Raw genomic sequence first — 21,205 nt, forward strand, 5'->3', positions numbered from 1 at the left:
TGCTCTACAGGGAACTAATGTGAGGAAAAGTGTATGGATTTGAGCTCTGACAGTTAACAAAAGTGGCCAGTCAGCGATCCTTATCTGGATCCTGGACCTAGTTGGCTTCTTCTGAGTCTTCAGACCAAGCAGTGTCCAACACACACTCTGCTTCCTCCATTTCCTCTAAAACAAACGACTGTGTATTTGCCAGGCTGCACTGTGCATTGGGTTGCTAGAAATACACCAGGTTGCACTGATGGTTTAACTCTGTTTTCTATAAAGGGCTGCGGGATCTCATGGAAATTTTTGCAAAGTCATATGCAAATCACAGAGCCCCGGCCCTTTTCTTAACAGGATGGCAACCTTGCTCCTCGGTGGTACCTGGGACCTGGAGATCCTTTCTCCACTTACGTTTAGCGCGCAGCCTGGGACTTGTCCCTGCAGCTCACCGGGTTAGCCGTGCCGCCGTTGGGACCTCCCACCTGGACTCCCATCACCCACCTTTCTTGAGACTGCTCTGGCAGGGCTGTTGTGGGGTGCAGCCTTTGCTCAGAGGGCAACATGTTCCAAGCAAAATCTGCCCACCTGGGCCATGGGCTCACCTCTCGGGGCTCCTTGCTTCTCTACTGGGTGCGATTTGGGGTTGCCAAGCTTCTCTCCAAAGTCTAAAGTGGTGGGACAGTAGGGACCTGTGAGAGGCCCCATGGCCTGATGCACTCCCCCAGCTCCCCAGTCTGAACCCCAGGTACCCCCACCCCAGGCCCTCGCTGCCTGAAAGGTCTGCCGTGGGACTGAGCAGGTTCATTGGAGGGATGTACCTGTCTCTAGAGTTTTTCTCTAGATTGAATGTTTCTATTGTCAGTGGTTCCAATCTGGAAAAAACTCACCCTTCTAATCTAGCCTGCCTCCCCCACATCATGAGAAAAAGGGAGGAGGAAGGAGGGACAGTTTATGTTTATGATTTATGGAAGATTAGGGTTAACTCCAGTTGTTCCCAAATATTGGCAGGAACCACTTCTCCCAATGAATATTTTATCCACTTCTACCTACCCAGATTTTGTCACGAGTTTCTAGCTCCTCCCTAAAATTATTCACTCCTGAGGTGTCTGGTTCAAAGATGACCCTCCCGGCCTTCATTTGCTTCCAGATTCTCCTGTTGGGGGGTGGGTGGGAAGTGGGAGAAGAAATAAATGAAACAAACTGGCCACATGTTGATAATTGCTGAGACTAGATGGTGGGGATGTGGGTGTTCGTTATACCTTTCTCTCCACTTTTATATATGTTTGCAATTTTTCATAATAAAAAGTTTTAAAAATTTTTTAAAAGTCATCCAGCTTCCAAAACACTCAAGAGAACCCAAAGCCCAACACAGAGCTTCATGGAAACCCCACACCAAGGCAAGAGGCAAAGATGATTCCATTACATATATATATAATATATATATACATATATATATTCATTTTCTAATTTTTTAAGGCCCACTGCTTTATTTTCAATAGACTATACCTTATTTCTAAGAGGTCCCAAAGTTGGGCTTACTTCCTCCAACTGGGTTAGTGGGGAGGGCTGGGGTAAAGGGTTCCTTAAAATCCTGAAAGTTTACACGTCCATGTAGCTCACAGTCTTACTGTGAGGGTGGGAGTTGTTCAGTGTTCTGAACTTTGCAGAGGAAATATGCTCTCAATTCAAAGTGTCATTCTCTGGAATTGCACCTGGCTCAGGAAAGGACTGTCTTTGTACTTGAATTTAAATCCAGTGGAGAACCTTAACATGGGCATTTGCATGATGGAGAATTGCTGCTGTCTTTTTTCCATATGTCACTTTCTTGAATGTGTTCTAATAAAATGATTCTAAAGCAGGCTGTTGATATACAGTGATTTATAAATACTTTCTGTTGAGTGCTGAGGCCCTTAATTTTCTACCAAGAATTCACCCCATCCCACTTTCTGGAAAGCTCTATCTGTTGGGGACAGATGCAGTGAGTGTGCGTCTGGCATGGTGGCGGCACCACTGCAATTGCAGTCACTGATCAACCACACTGATGTTGTCTTCTGGTTGCCTAGCGGCAGAATTTGTCTTCCAGAATGAAGATGGCTATATGAAGTAGATGAGTGTGGTGGGGAAGGTGGAGGGGGGCGGGCAGGAACAGGAGGGCAACTCCCTCCACCAGAGAAAGAGCAAGGCAGGAGACAAAAGCAGCCAAGAAGAGAGGTCAAGTTCTAACCCATTCTGTTCAGTGATAAGAGTCAGCACGTTCAAGTTATAATCAATTGTTAAATTTTATTTACAAAATCGCACCTTTGGATAGCAAGTTATAGCAAGTTACAAATCTCAAAATCTCATTAAGCAAACTGGAAGCCAATGGAGAAAATATGTATTTCCAAAGGTAGATATTTTAAGAAGCACTTTTTATTCCAATCTGTATCCCCCTTGTGTAAAGACTGACTGGGGCACTCCCATGAGCTAGTAACAAACTTAGGCCAGTTCTTGGGGAGAGGAGGCTGTGTTAAAAAGCCTTACAAGGGGCAGGGAAGGCAGGACCAGACCAGCAGGCTTCCACATACTGAGCACCTTTCCCACACCAGATGCTAGGAAGGCACTTGATGGTGCACGTTATCTCCTCTAATCTTCACAGACATCCTGGGAGGCAGGCAGTACTGTCTTCATTTTTCAGATGCACAGGCTGACGCTGAGAGCAGTGGATAACTGGTACAAAGTCATAAAGCTAGAAAACAGCAGATCTGTGATTCAAATTCAGGTCTCTGATCCCCAGACCCATGCTTCTTCAAACCACAGAGCTGATGGCCCAGTGCCCAGCCTGGGCTCTCCCTTGTACCTTGCTATGGTCTTCACGTTAATGAACTGTGCAACTTACGTGTGCCCTGGGGGCTGGTAGGGGCAGGCAGAGCCAGTGCCCTGCTCTTCCTGTGTGATTGGAGATCCCTTCCAGGGCAGGGCCTTCACAACTCACAGCCACGTCCCTGGGACTTAGTTGTGTAGAGCACAGGTTGATGAGGCTGAGGTCCCCATTTGGTTTTCACAGAGATGCTCACTCAGCAAATATTTGAGTGCCTACAGATGCTGGGCATCATGAACTAGGTGGGCAAATATAGACACAGGCCCTGTCCTCATAGAGTTTACCAGAAGAGGAGACAGGCATTAACCAAGTACCACTTGAATGGATGTATAATTACACCTAGAAGGGACCGTGGAAACCACTGAGATCCACAGATGAAACTGAGACACTGAAATGCTGAGAAGTTTGCTTAAGACTATATAGCAAGTTAGGGGCAGCATGAGAACCAGCACTCAGTAGATTTCTATTCTTAGACTACCTTCATCCCTGCTGTGTCTCACTCTCATCTGTTGCACACCCACAGACTGCCCCCTAAGCATAGCCAGCCATATGAACATATTGATCAGTCAGTACACTATCCCCTGCCTAGGAGAAACCAGAGAGCACACTTTGTAGTGATAATCAAGCAGGATAGTGAACCAAACCCCTGAGGGTGGCATTTGCCCAAGCCTTGTCTGCAGACTTATTTCAGAGCCCAGAGCAGGAACAGAGGCAAGGCTCCTGTGCTGTAATAAGGGTGCTTACAGGTGTTTCAGTGTTTTGGTCTGACCCAGTATTTTCTCATCTCTCGGGTTCAGCAGTCATTCATTCACTCATTTAATTCAACAAATATCTATTGAGTGCCTGCTAGGGACCATGCAGAGTTCTCAGAGCTGGGGATACAGCAGGGAACAAAACAGACTGCCCTCGTGGGGTGAACATCCCAGCTCGGGGAGACAGATGATACACAAAATAAATAAGTAAATAAGAGCATATTAGAAAGTGATAAATACTACGAAGAAAGGTAAATCAGGAAAGGGAGATAGGAGGTGCCTGGGGAGGGGAGGATGCAGTTTTAGGTACGGTGGTTGGGAGAAAGACCTCCCTGAGAAAATTATGTTCTCGGACATCATTTTACACACACACACACACACACACACACACACACACACGCGTACGTACACACAACTGTGCCGTATGATTTGAAAAGTCCCATAAGCCTTCCCCTGCCTCCTTCAGAGAAATAAAGAATTTCTCAGTACCATGTCCCAGAGCCCAATTCCTAGCTTTCCCATTTTTCCCTTGAGCTAAATCTGTGGTTCTCAAACTTGAGTATACATCAGAATCATCTGGAATGCTTGTTAAAACACAGATTGCTGGGCTCCACCCTCAGAGTTTGTGATAAAGTAGGTCTGGGGTAGATCCAAGAATTTTCAGGTGCTGCTGCTGGTCCAGGGACCTCACCTTGAGGCCACTAGGTTATATATAACCCAGGTATTATAGCTGGAAGATCTCTGTTAAAATCCTGAGAAAGGATATATCTGTTCATTAGGATCCGTGGACATTATCAAAGTGGCTATCTTGGAAGAGCAGGATCCTTAAGAAGTGTGAGTTTTTTTTAAACTGGAATAAGTTTCAGAAGCCACAGCCCAAGACCCCTAGCATTGGGGAGTTAGGGCGAAGGAAAGATCCTAAAAAGCTGGTGACAGTATTTCATTGTTTGTCTATCAGTGCTTTGCATTTTCATAGCATTTAATACTGCTATAAGCCCTTGTACTCACTGCTGTCTTTGGCAGTTTAACCTGTTAGGTAGACAGTTACAGATGTCATTATTACATTTGTAGATTAAAGAAAACTAAGACACAAAGAGGTAAATGTCCTCCCTTGGGCACCAAGGAGGAGAACCCCAGTTCCCTTACTCCTAGTCCAGTGTTCTTTTCCCACTACCACTCTTCATAGCACGAGCTGTAGCTTCCCCCTGGGGCGTCTATCTGGGGCCATTCAAATCCAGGACACGTCATTGCTCTTTGCATTTTGCTCCGTTCAAAATCCCACTTGCTGTAAGTAGATTGTCCATATGGGTGATTAACTGTGACAAATACTAAGCTCTGCATGAGTTTCCTCTGCCATAAACACATATCTCTTCTTCTGCTACCAGGTATCGTACACAGAAAATGCTAACTCATTTTACTATTAGCCCACGCTAGAACTAAGGATGAAAGCAGACCTGCTGGGGAAGAAGCACACATAATACTCCCGAAAGGCAAACAGAAATGGCATTTTGATGATGTGTACCTTTGCCTCCATTCCATTAGCAGAGATAATTGAAAGTTCCTGTATCATTAGAACACATAGCAAAATGAGAGAGATTTTGTTAAATCTGATGGCTGATGAATCACATTCTCAGATACTTAAATATTACCAAAAAAAATGGGCATGAAAGGTAAAATCCTGTTTTCCAGTACTTGCCCATCTGTTGTTTTCTCCAGTCCTGCACCGATGCCTCGTAGTGAGAGAGTGAGGTCTCCCATTGAATCTCACAAAATAGTTCATGCCCACTGCAATGCAGGATCGAGCTTATGAGAAAACAGGTTGGGTTGGAGGGGATGGAATGACACGGAGCTGTTTCCCTTCAGCTTCCATTCATTTCTTGACCATCCAAGAGTCCATGGTTTTAGAAGTTTCTTTTCTAAAATTGCCCTCGAATATCTCTCAACCCATTGATATTCTGACATCTTCCTCCCGTACAGCCATTGGGACCACTCATTTATTCCATAAGCACATATTCAGTACTTACTGTGTACCAGCCACTGTGAAAGCCACTGAGCAGGCTCTGAAAGTGAGTTAGAACTAATCCTGTCCTCAAAGAACATGGCATATATTAGAATCACTTTGTAAATTATATAGAATAATCAACATTGAAGTATATTCTAGATGTAGATAAGCCCTTGTGAGCTTCTCCCCATTTTCATTCTCTGTACTCACTGTATGATCAAAGAAAGCCAATTTATGGGTTATTTTAGCTTCAACATAAAAGAGGCATCATTAGGAAAGAAAAGACACCTGGGGAGGAGAAGAGGGGTAAGGAAGAAGCTCTGAGGACACACTGAGATGGCATCAGCAGCCCTAAAGCATGGTAACAAGGGGGTGGTGTAGGGTCTAATATCTGCTGTAGATAGTCCACCTGTGGACCATGACAAATTAAATATATAAGAATCATAAAACTTGGGTGATTAGAAATTCCATATTGATGAAAGATCCAGTGTGAATGTGTTTTTTCTGAGATTTCGACTCCAGTTGTGCTATAAAAGTGACTGTTCCTTAAGAAAAAAATAGTTCATGCCCACTGCAACGCAGGATTGAGTTTATGAGAAAATAGGTTGGGTTGGAGGGCATGGAGTGGCAGGCACAGCATTCAGTTAGTTGGGTCAGTGTTAGAGAAACCATGAGAAGAAGAGAGACAGACCATAGTTCCACAGTGTGTGCAGGGGCGTGTGTGTCCACATGTGTGCACAAATACACATGCACGGGAAAGGTGTTGAAGCCCAGGAAAAAGGATTTTGTGTACCCTTTAGGTACATTCTAAATTCATAATCCAAAAAGGAAGACAAGTTTAGAAAACCAAAAGTGCAGTCAGAAGACAAGGATAAGATTGCAGTTCTGGTGACCAAGTGGCTCATGGAACACCACTTACACGCCTTCCTCCGGTTTGTACTGGGTCACCTGATGGTACAGCAGCTCTCACACCCTCAGCTGCTTAAAGGAGCTGCTCAGGCTCTGACTCCACTCTGCTGCAGGCTGGGCTTGGTGAATAGTGGGATCCCAAAACGGGGGCTCAGAACAGATATGCAGCTGGATCTCAGATCTGTCCTATTTCGCCAGTCCTGCAAGCCTGTCCTGGCCTGGAGGGAGCCTTCACAGCATAGGTGCTGTATCCAGCCTTACCAGTGACCATCTAGGGTGCTAGTGGGGCGATAATAGAGCCAGGCCTGCTATGGATGGGCCTATCATGGGTAGCAGTAGCCACAGGGCCAAACAGCAGTGATGGGGGGAGGGGGTCTCTATGCATCTGCCTTTGAGTTTCTGGGATGGTGGATTAAGGAGTGTTATTCTATTTGTTAGGCTGTCCAGGGATTCTGTTGCCTGGCAACGGTGACCTTTTAGTGCGCCCTACACCCAGGCATACTGTGGAGTTTTTAGATTTGGCTGTGCTGAGTTCTGTAGGGTGGTTGCTATAGCACCAATCAGGGTAAGAGGATCCCAAAGTGAGAGTGGGGACTGGAGCAGAAGTGACATAGATTTCCCTAGTGTGGCCCTCTGACTCTGAGAGTGACCCACAAGTATGGCCCTCCAGCTGTTGCTCTGGTATCTCATAGATTCTTGAGGACTTGCATGGGCATCCTGGCCCTAAGAGGAGCAGGTGTTTAGATTGATTTACACAGTTAAGTTCCTCCAAGGCTGCTGGAAGTTAGCAATGGAAATACGAGGCTTTGTACTTCCAAGACTCTTCCTTCATTCTCATTTGGTGTTAAAGATATTGACATATTGCTCTATTTTCTTTTGGTATTTCTGGGACTAACCAACCAACAGACTTGTTGGAGAGCCATAGATATGGCCTCAAAACCAGGCCATCACAAATAATCTGAGGACTCTCTATCCACACTGCAAGGACACACAAGCAAGCTTGCAGATGGAATAGATCATTAAAGAGGGAGGCCCTTGCAGGGCTTGGTTGGTATTGCAGGATATAAATAGTGACATTCCAGTTTAATGGCACAGCACAACATTGCTGATAGGGCCAGGCAGGTGCATAGTCTTCTAGGACAGGCAATCAACCCAGCATTTCTAGCTTCTGAGGAATGAATGATTCAGAAATTAAACTGAGAAGGCAGTTAGCCCATTGAGCCCGATGAGCGTTTCAAAAATGACTGCTTAGACCACTGCCACATGACAGTTTCCCATCAGACCTCATCTGGCTTAAATAGTCAGAAATCTGGCTATTTTCTCCTGGATTAGACATCTTACAAAAGAAGCACATGCAAGCAGGGATGGTGGTGGGCATCCAGAAGGTTGACATGGAACAGCACCAATGTTTACATTGGGCACATGGGTCTCTTTGGCAAGCATGTGACATGGGGGAGAGATATCAAAGATTATGCCCAAAGTAATGTGATGATTTGGGTTCTGGAGGGTCCCACTAACTATCAGGGACTATGGGAAAGGCTAATACATCCTTGCAGGTCAATAAAGGGTCATTTATCCAAAAAACAAAAGAAGTAATATTGTTAATAATTAGTGACCTTTGATAAATACTAGCTATCCATTGTATCATTTGTTCACTGAACAAATATTTGTTGAATACCTACCATGCTCCAAGCACTATCCTAGGCAACAACAACAAAACAGACAAGAACTCCTGCCCTCGTGGAGCTTATATTCTGATAGGAATACAGGCAAATAAATAAGTAAAATATATAAAATACCAGATGATGACTCATGCTACAGTGGAAACTATAGCTTCAAAGTGCTCTAAGTAGCGCAGGGGATGAGGGAAGAAGTGAGGAGAGGATCTGAGTTCTGGTGACTGACCTAATTGGAAATACAGATTGTAATGTAATTATCCCAGATGGTCTCAAGGCAGATAGTGGTACTGAGGCTGGGAATGTTGGAGGAGAGGGAGGATTGAGGGTTCTGCTAGGAGCACACACAAGGTCTTAGAAATCTTTCTTCATTACTCCCCAGAAAAGCACAAAAACTTGGGGAAGAGTGGTCTTACCTAGGGAACAGGTGGGAGCTCTCAGGGAAGATGGCCCCTCCCCCAGTCTTTATGCCTCCTTTGGAGCCAAGAGGATGCCCCAGGAGTCATGTGGGACCCCAGACTACTCCCCCAGCCTCCACCAGGAGTCCAAGGGAGCCTTTCTGATATGGCCTAGGTTAGAGTTGCTGAGATTCCATTCAGTCTGATGAGGACTTCACCTATGGTGTGACCAGACATCCCTCAAAGTTCATATGGTAAGATTCTTGAAAAATAAATCCACATATGATCCAAGTATAAATAGTCTATAAAATGAAGATCCAAGAGTTCATGGACTACACTTTTCATAAATCCCTGGAAGCTCAAAGGAGCATTGCAGATTCTGAGAAGTGTGGGGTGATATTTGTTTTGTACTTTATAGGCTTAAGATATGAATTCCCTTTGGTTGCCTCCCCTGACTCCCAGCAGACTGCAGAGCCTCTCAGGTCTAGCTTGATGAAGTTTCAGCAACAGGAATAATAGTTTCCAGTCATGCCTGTTTGGAGACAGACGCCATTCACAGTACAAAGGTAGAAAAAGTCCTGGTTCTCTTTATCAAAAAATTGCACAGGGCCCCAAGAGACCCAGCGAAGAGGTACAGGAATTCATCCTAGATTATTGATATGTTAAGTCATATAGAATCTGTTCCTTGGGCCCAAGTTAACAGATATGTTCAACCTAGATCTGAGTCCCCAGTGGCAGGAAGATGGCTCAATCACAATTGTGGGGTAAATATAGGTTCCCCATTTTCCCTCTGCAAACCCCATTTCAGACTCATTAAACTTAGGCAGCAGGCTGGGGAGTTAAGGAGAAGCTGGCTTTCTCCTCCCAGCTGCATCAGTTTGCCCTCAAGAGACAAGCTTTTGAGGTTGAAGCCAAATAAAAGAGGAGCTCAGGGTACTAGTGTGCATACACACATGTACACACACACACACACACACACACACACACACCCTCCCATTCATCATGTAATAGCCTCCCACCCAATGCAAAGCCTTATCTCTGGAGAGATACATTATAGGACTAAGTCCAGAGAGTCATCTTCCGTAGCTATATAGAAAAATTAGTTTCAAATGGCATTGGCTAGCCCTCTAGAAAAGGGCTGCATGGGACAAGTTCATTGCAGCTCAGGTTTTAATCCAAGGACCAGTTGACATCATGGCAAACAAAGTCATGTTCTCCGTGTGGCTCTGAGAGATCAAATGTGGCATTTGATTATTTTCTATTTTCTTGGATCAACACATGTGCTCAGGAGGGGAGCTTCTGACCATATCTAGTATGGGTCAACAATCTTTTGGCCTATCCTGATAAAAATTTAATCTTGAACTAAAATTAAAACTATAGGATGCAAAAACATTGGAACTTACATGTAAGTGTAGTTCATTATCTAGATAAAAAACCAGCAATTTTATAGGATCCATGTCAAATTATACTAGTAATTGGATTTGTCATTGCTACAGAATGAGTTCTGTGAAAGCAAAGATTCTTGTCTGCTTTTTTCGCAGCTGTACCCCCCCCTACTTGTCCTAGGGCCAATCACATAGTAGGTACTACAAGTACAACTGCATAGTATAGAACAAGTGCAATTTTTTGTGTGTGTGTGTGGAAATACAGAGAGAAATATTTTCCATCTTTATTGCAACCAGACTGGTTACACCACTGGGGAGTAGGAAATTCTGCAGAATAATGTCATACTTGGCAGAAACAGGGAGCATGCTGCTTGAGTTCCAGATAATGCAAGAGTGGAAGACAGGTTTGGTGCGTGATCTGATAGGCAAAGTTAGAATCTGAGATCGAGGGCCAGGACTGATAAACAAGGAGAGCAATTGAAAGACTTAGCAAAGAAGCTCCAAGGCCATAATGAAAGGAGCAAGCAGAAGCTCAGGTGCACAGCCAGGTATGGGAAACTACCCTATGGCTTGGTACCTGACAACTCAAATGATTCTGATAAATACCGACTCCTCTCTCAACACAGTTCTTATTGTATTCCCCCCATGAGTTTTTAAATGTATCACTTGACTTTTGGAGTCTGTAGATCATTTCTAATTAAGAATGGCAAATGGAAAGCTTGAAAAAGGAAAAGCACTGAGGGCCAGGAGCAATAAAAAGGAAGAAGAAACATAACAAAGCACATGTCCAAAAAAGGAAACAATTGATATGAGAAGTCAAATTTGAAAATGTCTCTCATTTGCTTTGCTTCACTAAGTTGGTCACCAGTGAAAAGGACTAAGGATCCAAAGACAATATTGATTGAAAATGCACTTCCCCTCTCTGCCCTGACCCGCCCCCATGCTCAGGATTCTCATTAAGCATTCCTGACGCTCCAGGAAATGAAAATGTGCGAATTGATGCATCTGTCGTGAGTCAGCCCATGGATGGTCAACAGTGGGATCTGATGCCAATTCCCTAATAGCAAGTGAAGCTGGCCTTCAGCTTGATTTTATTGAGCTTCAGGACGGTTCCCAGAGTGCACACAAGGGAAATAAAATATGATCCTTAACTGCAAGAATTGTATAGTACAACTGGGAGAGAAAAAATGTAAATATTCAAAAAACAAAATTCATGCTATGTATGATGAATAGCCATTGCATTAGCCTAAGAGATCCCAAAGCTAGAATTATCTCTCTTCCCTCTGTTTCTCTATCCAACACCAAGGATGAGTCATAGCATGTAATGGCAGTAATCTTCAGGTTATTTTTTAAAAACTAGTAATAAAACTAATAATAATAATCATGGTAGTAGTGGTAACAACAACAATAATAAAATCTACTAGGTCTTCCCAAATTGCATGTAATTTGTATATGTGTATATTTGTCTTGGAATGGCCCCATTACATCTCCCTCCCTTTCTTAACTTTATCTTTCCTACCACCCTCTTAATGTCCCTGGGCTCCTACCACTATCTATCCCTAAGACAATATCTTCTCAATCCAGAGAAGAGAATGAAGACAGATGTATCTGTCAGCACAGGCTAGGTTATGCTGTAATAACAAACAATTCTAAAAATATTGGTGGCTTAAAACAATGAAGATTTATTTTTTTCTTATACTTCATATTCATAATGGATTAACTGGGGGCTCTGTTCATCATAGGGAATCAGGGACCCTGGCTGATGAATTAGCTTCTAAAGTTACCAATTACTGTCTTAGACAGAAAGAGAATTCTGAAGAATCTGAACCCAAAATTAAATGATTGAGCCTGAAAATGACTCAACGTCAATGGCCAGAACTAGTCATATAGCCCTACAAAACCAGTTGGGGCCAGAAAAACATTTATGTGTCCAGGAGGCAAAGAGCTGAAATATTGGTGCACATCAGAATGACTATATTAGCAGTAACATCAAGTCATATTTGCAAATAATTTGCATTTTGGCTCTAACTCAATATTTACATTTTGGCTCTAACTCAGATTTTCAAATCTGGGGTTTACTCAACAGATGTGTGTGTGTATGTGTGTGTGTGAATTTCAAACCTATACATTGAAAGACTGTTATTCATATTTAAGTCATTCTTTGCTTTCTGTAACTCCCACTGCCTAATTTTCACTATGTCCTGTCCCTGACTATTAGGCCCTATATGTATTGGGTCAGTACATCAATGTCTAGTCAGAGTATAAAGATTAGAAGGCTTCTTATTCTTTTGAAACATTTTCCAGACTTAGGGGACCAGTTTTTGAGGGTACAACGTCTAGAGGACCATAATCCCTTTTGTATCTTAGGGCATAATTTATTACATTATTGTAATAAATTATATATACATAATAAATTATGTTGGTATCTGGCATCAGACTCTACACAGTAGAGTTACAGAGTAGGGATATGAATTTATTGAATCCTGTATGGCAGAGTCACTGACTAATGTTTGAAAGTGTGCTTTACCTAAGTGTAAGAATATGACCCGTGTGCCACATTGCTCCTATTATAAATAATGCTATAAGATTGCATGACCTTGTTCTATAAATCACATGGTTACTCCATCATTAAGCACCTAATGGTTTCACTGGGAAGCAAGGGCAAACTCTACTGTAAACCACATTCAAATTGTCTGCAAACACAGGGTGTTGGATACAAGCAGACCTGAGCAAGAAAAAATAGCACTGCAATGGATGGAAGGATCCCTGGGTTGGAATCAGGAAAGTTGGTTTTGCTCCTAATTCTGCTATTGACCAGCTGTATGAGCTTTGAAGAACATTTTAGGCAAATCATCTATCTTCTCAAAACCTTGGTTTCTTCATCTGTAAAATTAGAAGGTAATAGGAACTTACCTCTAAATTTCATTCATACCTGCACTTTCTGTTTTTCTATTACTGGCTTAGTTATAATCTAGAAGCCTATGACTTTTAGTGGGAAAAATCAAAAGCATCCATCCTAAGTAACATAGAACTGGGAAAATGATATTTACATGTAAGGGGTAACCTAATTTTATACCTAATTATTATATATATTAATAAAAGATACATAGTACTAAAAAGCATTAATTTTTAAATGTTTAGCTTTGAAATATAGGCAGAGAGATTGTCAGAAATCATCATACATACTCCATTTTCTCATTTATTTATTTATCCAATTATTTAAAACTTATTGAACCTCTTCCATGTAATCAGCTGTGTTAAATGAGCAGAGAGGGGCAAAGGAATTGAGAACGCTGGCAAGAGCATTACTGAAACAATGGATCATGGACTACAGGCTGCACAGGAAGGAAAGTGATGAGGGGAGAGTACTGACAGATTGGGACGCAGTAGAGGGCATCATGAACTAGAGGTCCCAACGGGGTTAAAGAAGGTCATAGTAAGAGTAATTAAATAAGCAAGTTGGAAGGAGAATAAGTTGTGGTCAGGAAGGAAGATGTGAGACTTCTGACCAAGAAGATAGAAAGCAAGGACCAGATAGATCCCCCTGCCTGAGACAACTAAAAACCAAGCAAAATATAAGAAACGATTTTCAAGACACTGGACATCAAACAACAGAGAACAGTGTGATTTCTGAGAGACAGGAAACAAGCAAAGTGAGCCCTATGAGTACCCTAGCTTACTGCCCTAAGTTTCCAGGCCTCAGTGCATGGAAGGGTACCCTAGTAGTCTCCCTGAGTTAAGAAGATGGAGCTGAAAGTCCAATGAGACCAGGGCTTCTAGATTTCACAGGACAGAGTAGTAGGGAAAAGAAAGCTTCACAAAAAGAGAACTCTGGAGCTCTTTAGAGGGTCTCCCTCAAGTACTCATCAAAGTATCGATCAGCACATGCTTAAAAGGAAACTACCCCAGGATGGGAAAGAATTACCTGAAATAATTAGAGGGAAGAGTACCCAGTGCCCACAAAGAGTCTGCAGTAGTGCCTGTTCCCACCAGCCAGAGTAGGAAACATTAAATTCTCACGACATCAGTCTGAGTCCTCAGAAGGATCTTACCTTCGTAGTGGGGACTAACAAGCCCTAGAAGAACGAGGCTCTGGTTCTGCCTAACTGAGTCTTAAAAGGAGCCAGGCTGTTTTGAAGTAACTTAGCTGCACACCAGGATAAAGCTCAAGAGTAGCTATAAGAATATATAAATATTGGATACCCATTAAGGTAAAATCCACAATGTCTGGCATCCAATCAAAAATTACTGGGCATGCAAAGAAGCAGGAAAATATGACCTATAATAAGGGGAAAAAATCAATTGAAACTTACCCAGAATTGACACACATGTTAGAATTAGTAAACATGGGCATAAAAACAATTATTATTAAGTGTTCCAAACTTTCAAAATGTTAAGTAGAGGCATGGAAATCAAAGAAAAATCCATGTTGAACTTCTAGAGGTGAAAAATACTTGGGTAGGTTTAGGAGTAGATTAGACATTGCAGGAGAAAACTTAAGTGTACTTAAAAGCATAGTGATAGAAATTATGCAAAATGAAACTCAGAAAAATAATATTTTTAAAAAGAAGATAGCATTAGTGAGTTGTGGAAATATTAAAGCAGCCTAATATTTATGTAACTGAAATTCCCAAAAGGGAAAGGGGGACAGAAAAAATTTAAAACAATAATGGATGAAAATTTTTCAAAGTTGATAGACTTTAAACACACAGATCCAAGAATCCAAATAAACCCCATGCACAAGAACTATGAAGCAAACTACACCAAAATGTATCATAATCAAATTGCTCAAAGCCTGTGATAAAAGAGAAAATTCCAAAAGCAGTCAAAGAAGAACAGACGTGCTAGATATAGAGAAACAAAGGTAAGGATGAAAGCGAACTTCTCATTGAAAACAAGGCAAGTAAGAAGTCAGTGGAGCCTCAGAGTGGAGCAATGAAGATAAAAAAACAAAACTGTCAACTTTGAATTCTACACCCAGTGAAAATATCTCTCAAAAATGAAGGCAAATAGATTTTTTTTCTGACATACCCAAAAGCTGAAAAAAAATTCTTTGCCAGTGGAGAAATGTTAAAAAGAGAGAGAGAGAGAGAGAGCCCTTTAGGTAGAAGGAAATGTTAGCACAGGGAAATGTGGCTCTACACAAAAATGAAAAGCACCAGAGTTGGCAAATCCATGGGTAATATGCGAGATTTACAGATAAAGAGCAGTATGAAAGAGCCTTTAAACAAGGATGTTTAAAATCCTCGAAGAAGTAAAGGATGAATGCCATATATGAAACAGAAACAAGTAACTGTAACACAAGAATGCACACCCTGAAGAGAGAATTCCTGACTTAGGAAACAGAAGTGAAGAAATCTCTTAGAGCACAACCAGAGGGATGGGGATGAAAAGTAATTTTAGTAAGAACTCTGGGATAAAGTGGGGAGGATGGCAAAAAGACATTTTTCAAACAGATAATAACAAAGGGTTTTCCAGAAATGAGGAAATATAGAAACATTGTAGTAAAACTAGAGAACATCACAAAAAAGAAAAAAATGTTAAAGTCAAGAGGGAGAAAGAAGTGGTCATCTGAAAAGGAATGTCAGTCAGCTTGATAACAGACCTCTCACCCACTGCCACAGAGAACAAAAGGGTGAGGTAGGTGCCTCGGTGTTCTAGTGGAAAACCTTCGCAGCCTAGAATTCTATGCCCAGCAAAATTATAATTTAAGAGTAAGGATTTTCAACATACAAGAACTCAGAAATTTTACTAACCATAAATCCCCACTCTTTTGCAAAAATAAAAATGAACCCAGGAGGGAGGAATTAGATGCAAAAAGATATTGATAAGTGAAACAAACACCAAAATACTGTGGTGAATATAACATACTATTGAGCACAAGTAACAAGAATAAAAAGAATAATAACCATTTGAAACAAAATGGAGTATTCTGAGGGAGGGCAAAGCAAACTCAGATCCTTGCTTGACTTAAGAACAGGATAGAAGTAGGAATTAACTTAGACTTTGTTAGAAAAATATACTTTTTTAAGGGTAATGTAAGGATAGCCACTGGGAGAAAAGAAATAGAATATGTAATTTCAATACTAGTAGAGGAAAGTAAGGAGAATAAAACAATATTAATCAATCCGAGAAAGGGGAAAAAAAAAAGAAGCAAAGAGAATTCATGTTTCTGGCAAATTCAGTTTCCGATAAAGACTGTCTTCGTGGCTTCTCCCTGTGTCCTCAAATGGCCTTTCCTCTGAGTTCGCACGGCGAGGGCTCTGGCGTCCCTTCTAGTTCTATTAAGGACAGTAGTTCTACTGGATGATGGGCTTCAGCCTTATGACCCCATTTAACCCTAATTACCTCCATAGAAGTCTTGTCTCTAAATACAATCACGTTGGAGGCTGGAGCTTCAACATGAATTTGGGATTCAGTCTATAACATAAGTTAAAATGGAGTCATAAAACAATCTCAGGTAATCCAAAAGAAGGCAGAAAAGGAGGGAGAGGGGAACAAGGAACAGAAGAGGAAAATAGAAAACTAATAGCAAGAAAATAGACTCAAACCTCATCATATTCATAATCACAGTAAATTTAAATGCTTTAAACATTCCAATAAAAGACAGAGATTGTCAGATTGTATTTTTCAAAAAGACCAAACTGTATGCTGCCTTTAAGAAATTCACTTAAAATATGAATATACAAATAGATTTTTTAAAAAGATTTATATCCTAACACTATTCCAAATATATATATATATAGAGAGAGAGAGAGAGAGAGAGAGAATGGCTACACTAATATCAGCCAAAGTAGATTTCAGAACAAAGAATATTACCAAAGATAAAGATGGATATTTCATAATGATAATCAAGAAGACCTAACAACCCTAGGCTTTTTTGTGTATAAGAGCAGAACTTCAAAATACATGAAGCAAAAACTGATAAAACTGCAAGAAGAAATAGATCAACAATTACAATTGGAAATTTTAATATCCCTCTTTCAATAATTGATAGGATAAACAGAAAGTCAGTAAGGATGTAGAAGACTTGGAAAACAATCAACCAACTTGACCATATTGACATTTGTAGGACATTCCACCCAGTAACAGCAGAATACGTATCCTTTTTAAGTGCCCATAGAGTATTTACCAAGAGACCATATTGTGAGTCATAAAATAAGTCTCAGTACATTTAAAGGGATTCCAGTCATACAAAATATGTTCTCAGACCTCAGTGTAATTAAATTAGAAATAAATAGCGGAAAGACCTCTGGAAATTTCCCAGGTGTTTGGGCACTGAATAACACACATCTAAATAACCCACAGGTCAAAGTGGAAACCAAAACGGAAATGAGTTGAACTGAATGAAACTGAAAATACAACTTAACAAAATTTATAGAATACCACTAAAGAAAGGAAGATGTCTACTTTAGTGCTGTGGGAGTCAGAGAAGTCAAACACAGTGACCATGAGATCCACTACCTGACCTTGGGAGGGGGCTGCTGATGTGGGGTGAAGGAGGAGCTCAGCGGAGATGAGGAGGTCAGAGAACCGAGGCCAGGGTGCTGGGGGGCTGCCCACAGGGAGAGAAGTCGCTCAAGATGCTGATGGAACTTGGAGCAGAAAGGAAAATCATCAATGTGGAACCATAGTCACCAGTGAAGCAAGGGCTTCTAGTCCCAATTATCTTAACAAATTACTTCATCTCTCTGAGCCTCTACTTCTTTATGTATCAATAAGGGAGTTATGAGTTCCCCCTCTCTGTATAGCTTTTGATAGTCTCTTGGTATTTTCAGTGTTTTAATGTATATACATTTTACATAAGCCTCTTCAGATCCTTTTTGGGAAACAGCAAAGTATTAAATGATAAATGAACATGTAAACACATAATCTCTAAGGTCCATTCAAACCCTAGCACTCTGTAATTTATGCCTGCCGGCCACGTCTTCTCTAAAATGCCACTCACAGCCAGGCAGCAGCAGGGAAGGTATCCTCCAATTACTGTGGACAGTCTAGAGAGGATGGACTTGGACAGAGCAAATGAGGGAAAGGAAAGTATTTTTCATGCCTCCAGCCTGGCCTGAGCTGAGGTTCAGATGCAGGAACAGCAGAGCCCAAAAAATAAATGGTGAAAAGACTCCCAAGGTTGGAAGTTGTCGGAATGGAACCGTGGGGCAAGTAAGATGAAATCAGACTGGGAGAGGTGTTGAGACCTCCACTTACCATGCAGGGAGTCTCTGAGGACAGGGACATCCACAGGAGGGGCGGGTTCCAGGGCTGCATTCACACAGAAGGGCTGGGGATTACAGGCTGCAGGACTACAGTGCATCAAGGAACAACAGAGAATAACCAGAATTTGCTGGTAAAAACAGAGAGAGAAAAAGTGCATGCAAGTGACCCTGAGTGCAGGAATTTAACGCTAACTATGTGAGCTTCCAGAGGACAGAAATCTTCTAGAAGTTTTGGGATTGGGGAAACGTGGAAAAAAGTGATTTTACTCAAGACAAGCGAAGGCTGGTGTAGAAGTACTGGACTGCCTTTTGGGGGTTAAAACTGAGCTGATAGATGTTACTATTTAATAGGTTTAGAAATTCAAGTCTAGTCCTATAGAAGCTAATTATCCCATCACCGGCAGTTTTCCTGCAGTTTTTGTAGCTCCTGCCAGGGGATTATTTGGGTCTTTTAACAAGTGAAAAGGCCTCAAAAAGAATCTCCCTAGGAATGTAAATTTTTTTTAAAAAATCAGTACATGATTATAAAGTCAACTAGGCAAGTAGTATTTCGTATAAAGTTTTTTTAACACTATAAACGTATAAATATTAAACTTGTGAACATTAAAATATATAAAATGAAGCCAATTTGAAAAGAATGGTTATTCTATACAGGTATTTCCACAAAACCCCATCATTGTCAGCCACTCTAGGTTGCCCTGTATTTACTTCTCACACTGATTTACAGCTTGTTTTTCATATTTGAGGCAGAGACTTTCTGGGCTCTACTTATACCAACAACACGAGTTTTCCAAGAACGCTGTAGCATGACCTGTGTGAAAACTTGCCCCTTCAGTCTGTTTTCAGTCTGTTTTGGTCACTCAGGTTCAGAGCATCCGTGTCACAGGCATTACTGTCAGCTGAGCTTTCCTAATTAGTCCTGTGGCATTCCCCTCCCTCTGTCTTCTTTTGTCAAAGAGATATGGTTCTTTTTTTTCCCTTTAAATTGAAGTATAGTCAGTTACAATGTGTCGATTTCTGGTGTACAGCACAATGTCGTAGTCATGCATATACACACATTATTCGTTTTCATATTCTTTTTCATTACAGGTTATTACAAGATATTGACTATAGTCCCCTGTGCTATACAGAAGAAATTTGCGTTTTGTTTGAGATATGGTTCTTTGATCCAAGCTGCTTTTGAATTTTTCTCTCCTAATCAGAATAGAAAAACATGGGGACAAAACAAAAAACAAAAAAAAAAATGTCCAAACTTCCCCTTTCTACCTTTATGAGATTCTATCATCCATATCAGTTAGGATTAGAAGGTTTAGCTACACAGAAAAGCTCCCAGTGACTGGGTTAGATAAGGTAGAAGTTTACTCTCACGTGATGGACATGGGATGTAAGCAGTCTAGGACTGATGGAGAAGATCCACAGACTCATCAGGTTCCCAGCCTCCTTCTAGCTTATTCATCCACCATTTGTAGGGTTTGGTCTCACTCATCATCCATGGAGCATTTTGGGCACAAGAGGAGAAGAGGCATCCTGCTCACATTAAGGACACTCATGCTTACGTCTCACTCTCCAAAGCTTGACAACAGGCTACTTTAGCTGCAAGGGAACGCAGGGAATGTAGTCTTTTACTGGGCAGCAGTGTAAACCCTCCCTCAAAAAATGAGTCTTTATTACTAAGAAACTAGGGCAGAATGGACTTCGGGACGTACACAGAAGTCTTTGCCATACTCTCTCTTATTATCAGAAAAATGAGTGGCAGTCCATTGTACATCATGTTGATTCCCTCCTCCACATTTTGTGCATATCTTGTGCAGAATATTACTGTATAGCAAAAGTATCCTCGAGACTCACGGCTCCTAAGTCCTTCCATATCTCATAAAGGATGGTTGTGTTTTCCCCCCTCTTAATATTTAAAATATATTTTGAGGCAGATTAATTTTTAAAGAAGTTATGAGCTGTTTCCTCAGAATCAGTGATGGCCCAGTGAAAAGTCCAAAATTATAAGCCAGCAGAAGGCATTTAAAATATACACTCTCCCTATTTCCAAAAAGACTTGAGAGAGTTTAATTAAAACACTGAAAAGGATGTGAAATTTTAAAATTAAACACAAGAGAGTTCATATGAAGGAAACAGAGATGTAGAAGTTTCAAAAATGTGATGAAGCAGATTACAGCACTTTCTACTTCAGCAAATTTAAATCAACAGTAATTGAAAGTCCTTTCTGTAGAATACAGTTTTTAAAACCACACAGGCTCCACTGTTGGGGCACTTTGAATCCAAAGACCCAAGGCAAAAGATGCACTGTGATACAGGGAGACAGAGTGCTCTGCTGGGGAGGTGGGGGAGGAAGATTCAGGATTGCTGGTGGCGCTGGCATGGATGGTAGCTGCGTGCGGAAGGCTTCATGGATGAGGCTGCCTTGGAGCTGGGCTTGAAGGTGAGAAAGGACTTCCAGAAGATGAGAAGAGTGCCGTTTGGGAGGGGAAGGTAGAACCTATTCCAGACTAAGAAAACATCGTAAATAAAAGTCAAGGAGAAGGGAAAATGTTGGGTGCGTTTGGGAATCAGCAGTGTAGGTGTGACTTGGAGCACAGGGTCCGTCTTGGTAGCACATGAGTTGGAAAGATTGAGGGGTTGAATCTGAGAGATCTTAAATTACACGCTCAAGGATTTAGACCTGGTTCTCTAGGCAGTAGAGGAATCAGAGGAGGAAGTTGAGCATGTTCACATTTTAGAAACTTTACTTTCTCAGAATGTAGTGAGCAAGACTCTACTGTTGATGAGAAGTTTGTTAGCTTAAAAAGAATATAAAGGGTTTTAAGGAGGATAATATGATGAGGAATCAAAAAGGCATCAACAAGGGGTTGTGAGCAGTTTCAAAGTCGCCAGCGAGGTGATGGAAGTGAATTTGTCTTCAGACTGTGACAGCCAGAGCAAAAAGGCAAACATGTTAGGTTAAATAACATGTAGTTTTCTGACAAGTACAAGTATACTGTGGTGCGGTTTTCTTAAACTGCATGGACTGACATTTCAA

The 21,205-nt window shown here is 41.5% G+C and overlaps 1 protein-coding gene across 20 annotated transcripts in view; it reads left to right on the forward strand.

Annotated features, from left to right (window-relative positions):
• Positions 1 to 21,205, forward strand: part of KALRN (kalirin RhoGEF kinase) — a 616,045-nt gene that overhangs the window by 440,934 nt on the left and 153,906 nt on the right. For 6 of the 20 annotated variants that reach the window (XM_032480687.1, XM_032480702.1, XM_032480718.1 and 3 more), the window contains exon 34: positions 337 to 1,934. The exons of the other annotated variants lie outside the window; for them this stretch is intronic. In XM_032480687.1, coding sequence (XP_032336578.1) covers positions 337 to 399 — 63 coding nt within the window. In that variant the 3' untranslated portion in view covers positions 400 to 1,934. Of the gene's footprint in view, positions 1 to 336; positions 1,935 to 21,205 lie in introns of those variants that run through there. 20 annotated transcript variants of the gene reach the window in all.

Source organism: Camelus ferus, chromosome 1, assembly GCF_009834535.1.
Source record: "Camelus ferus isolate YT-003-E chromosome 1, BCGSAC_Cfer_1.0, whole genome shotgun sequence".
Classification (NCBI taxonomy): domain Eukaryota; kingdom Metazoa; phylum Chordata; class Mammalia; order Artiodactyla; family Camelidae; genus Camelus; species Camelus ferus.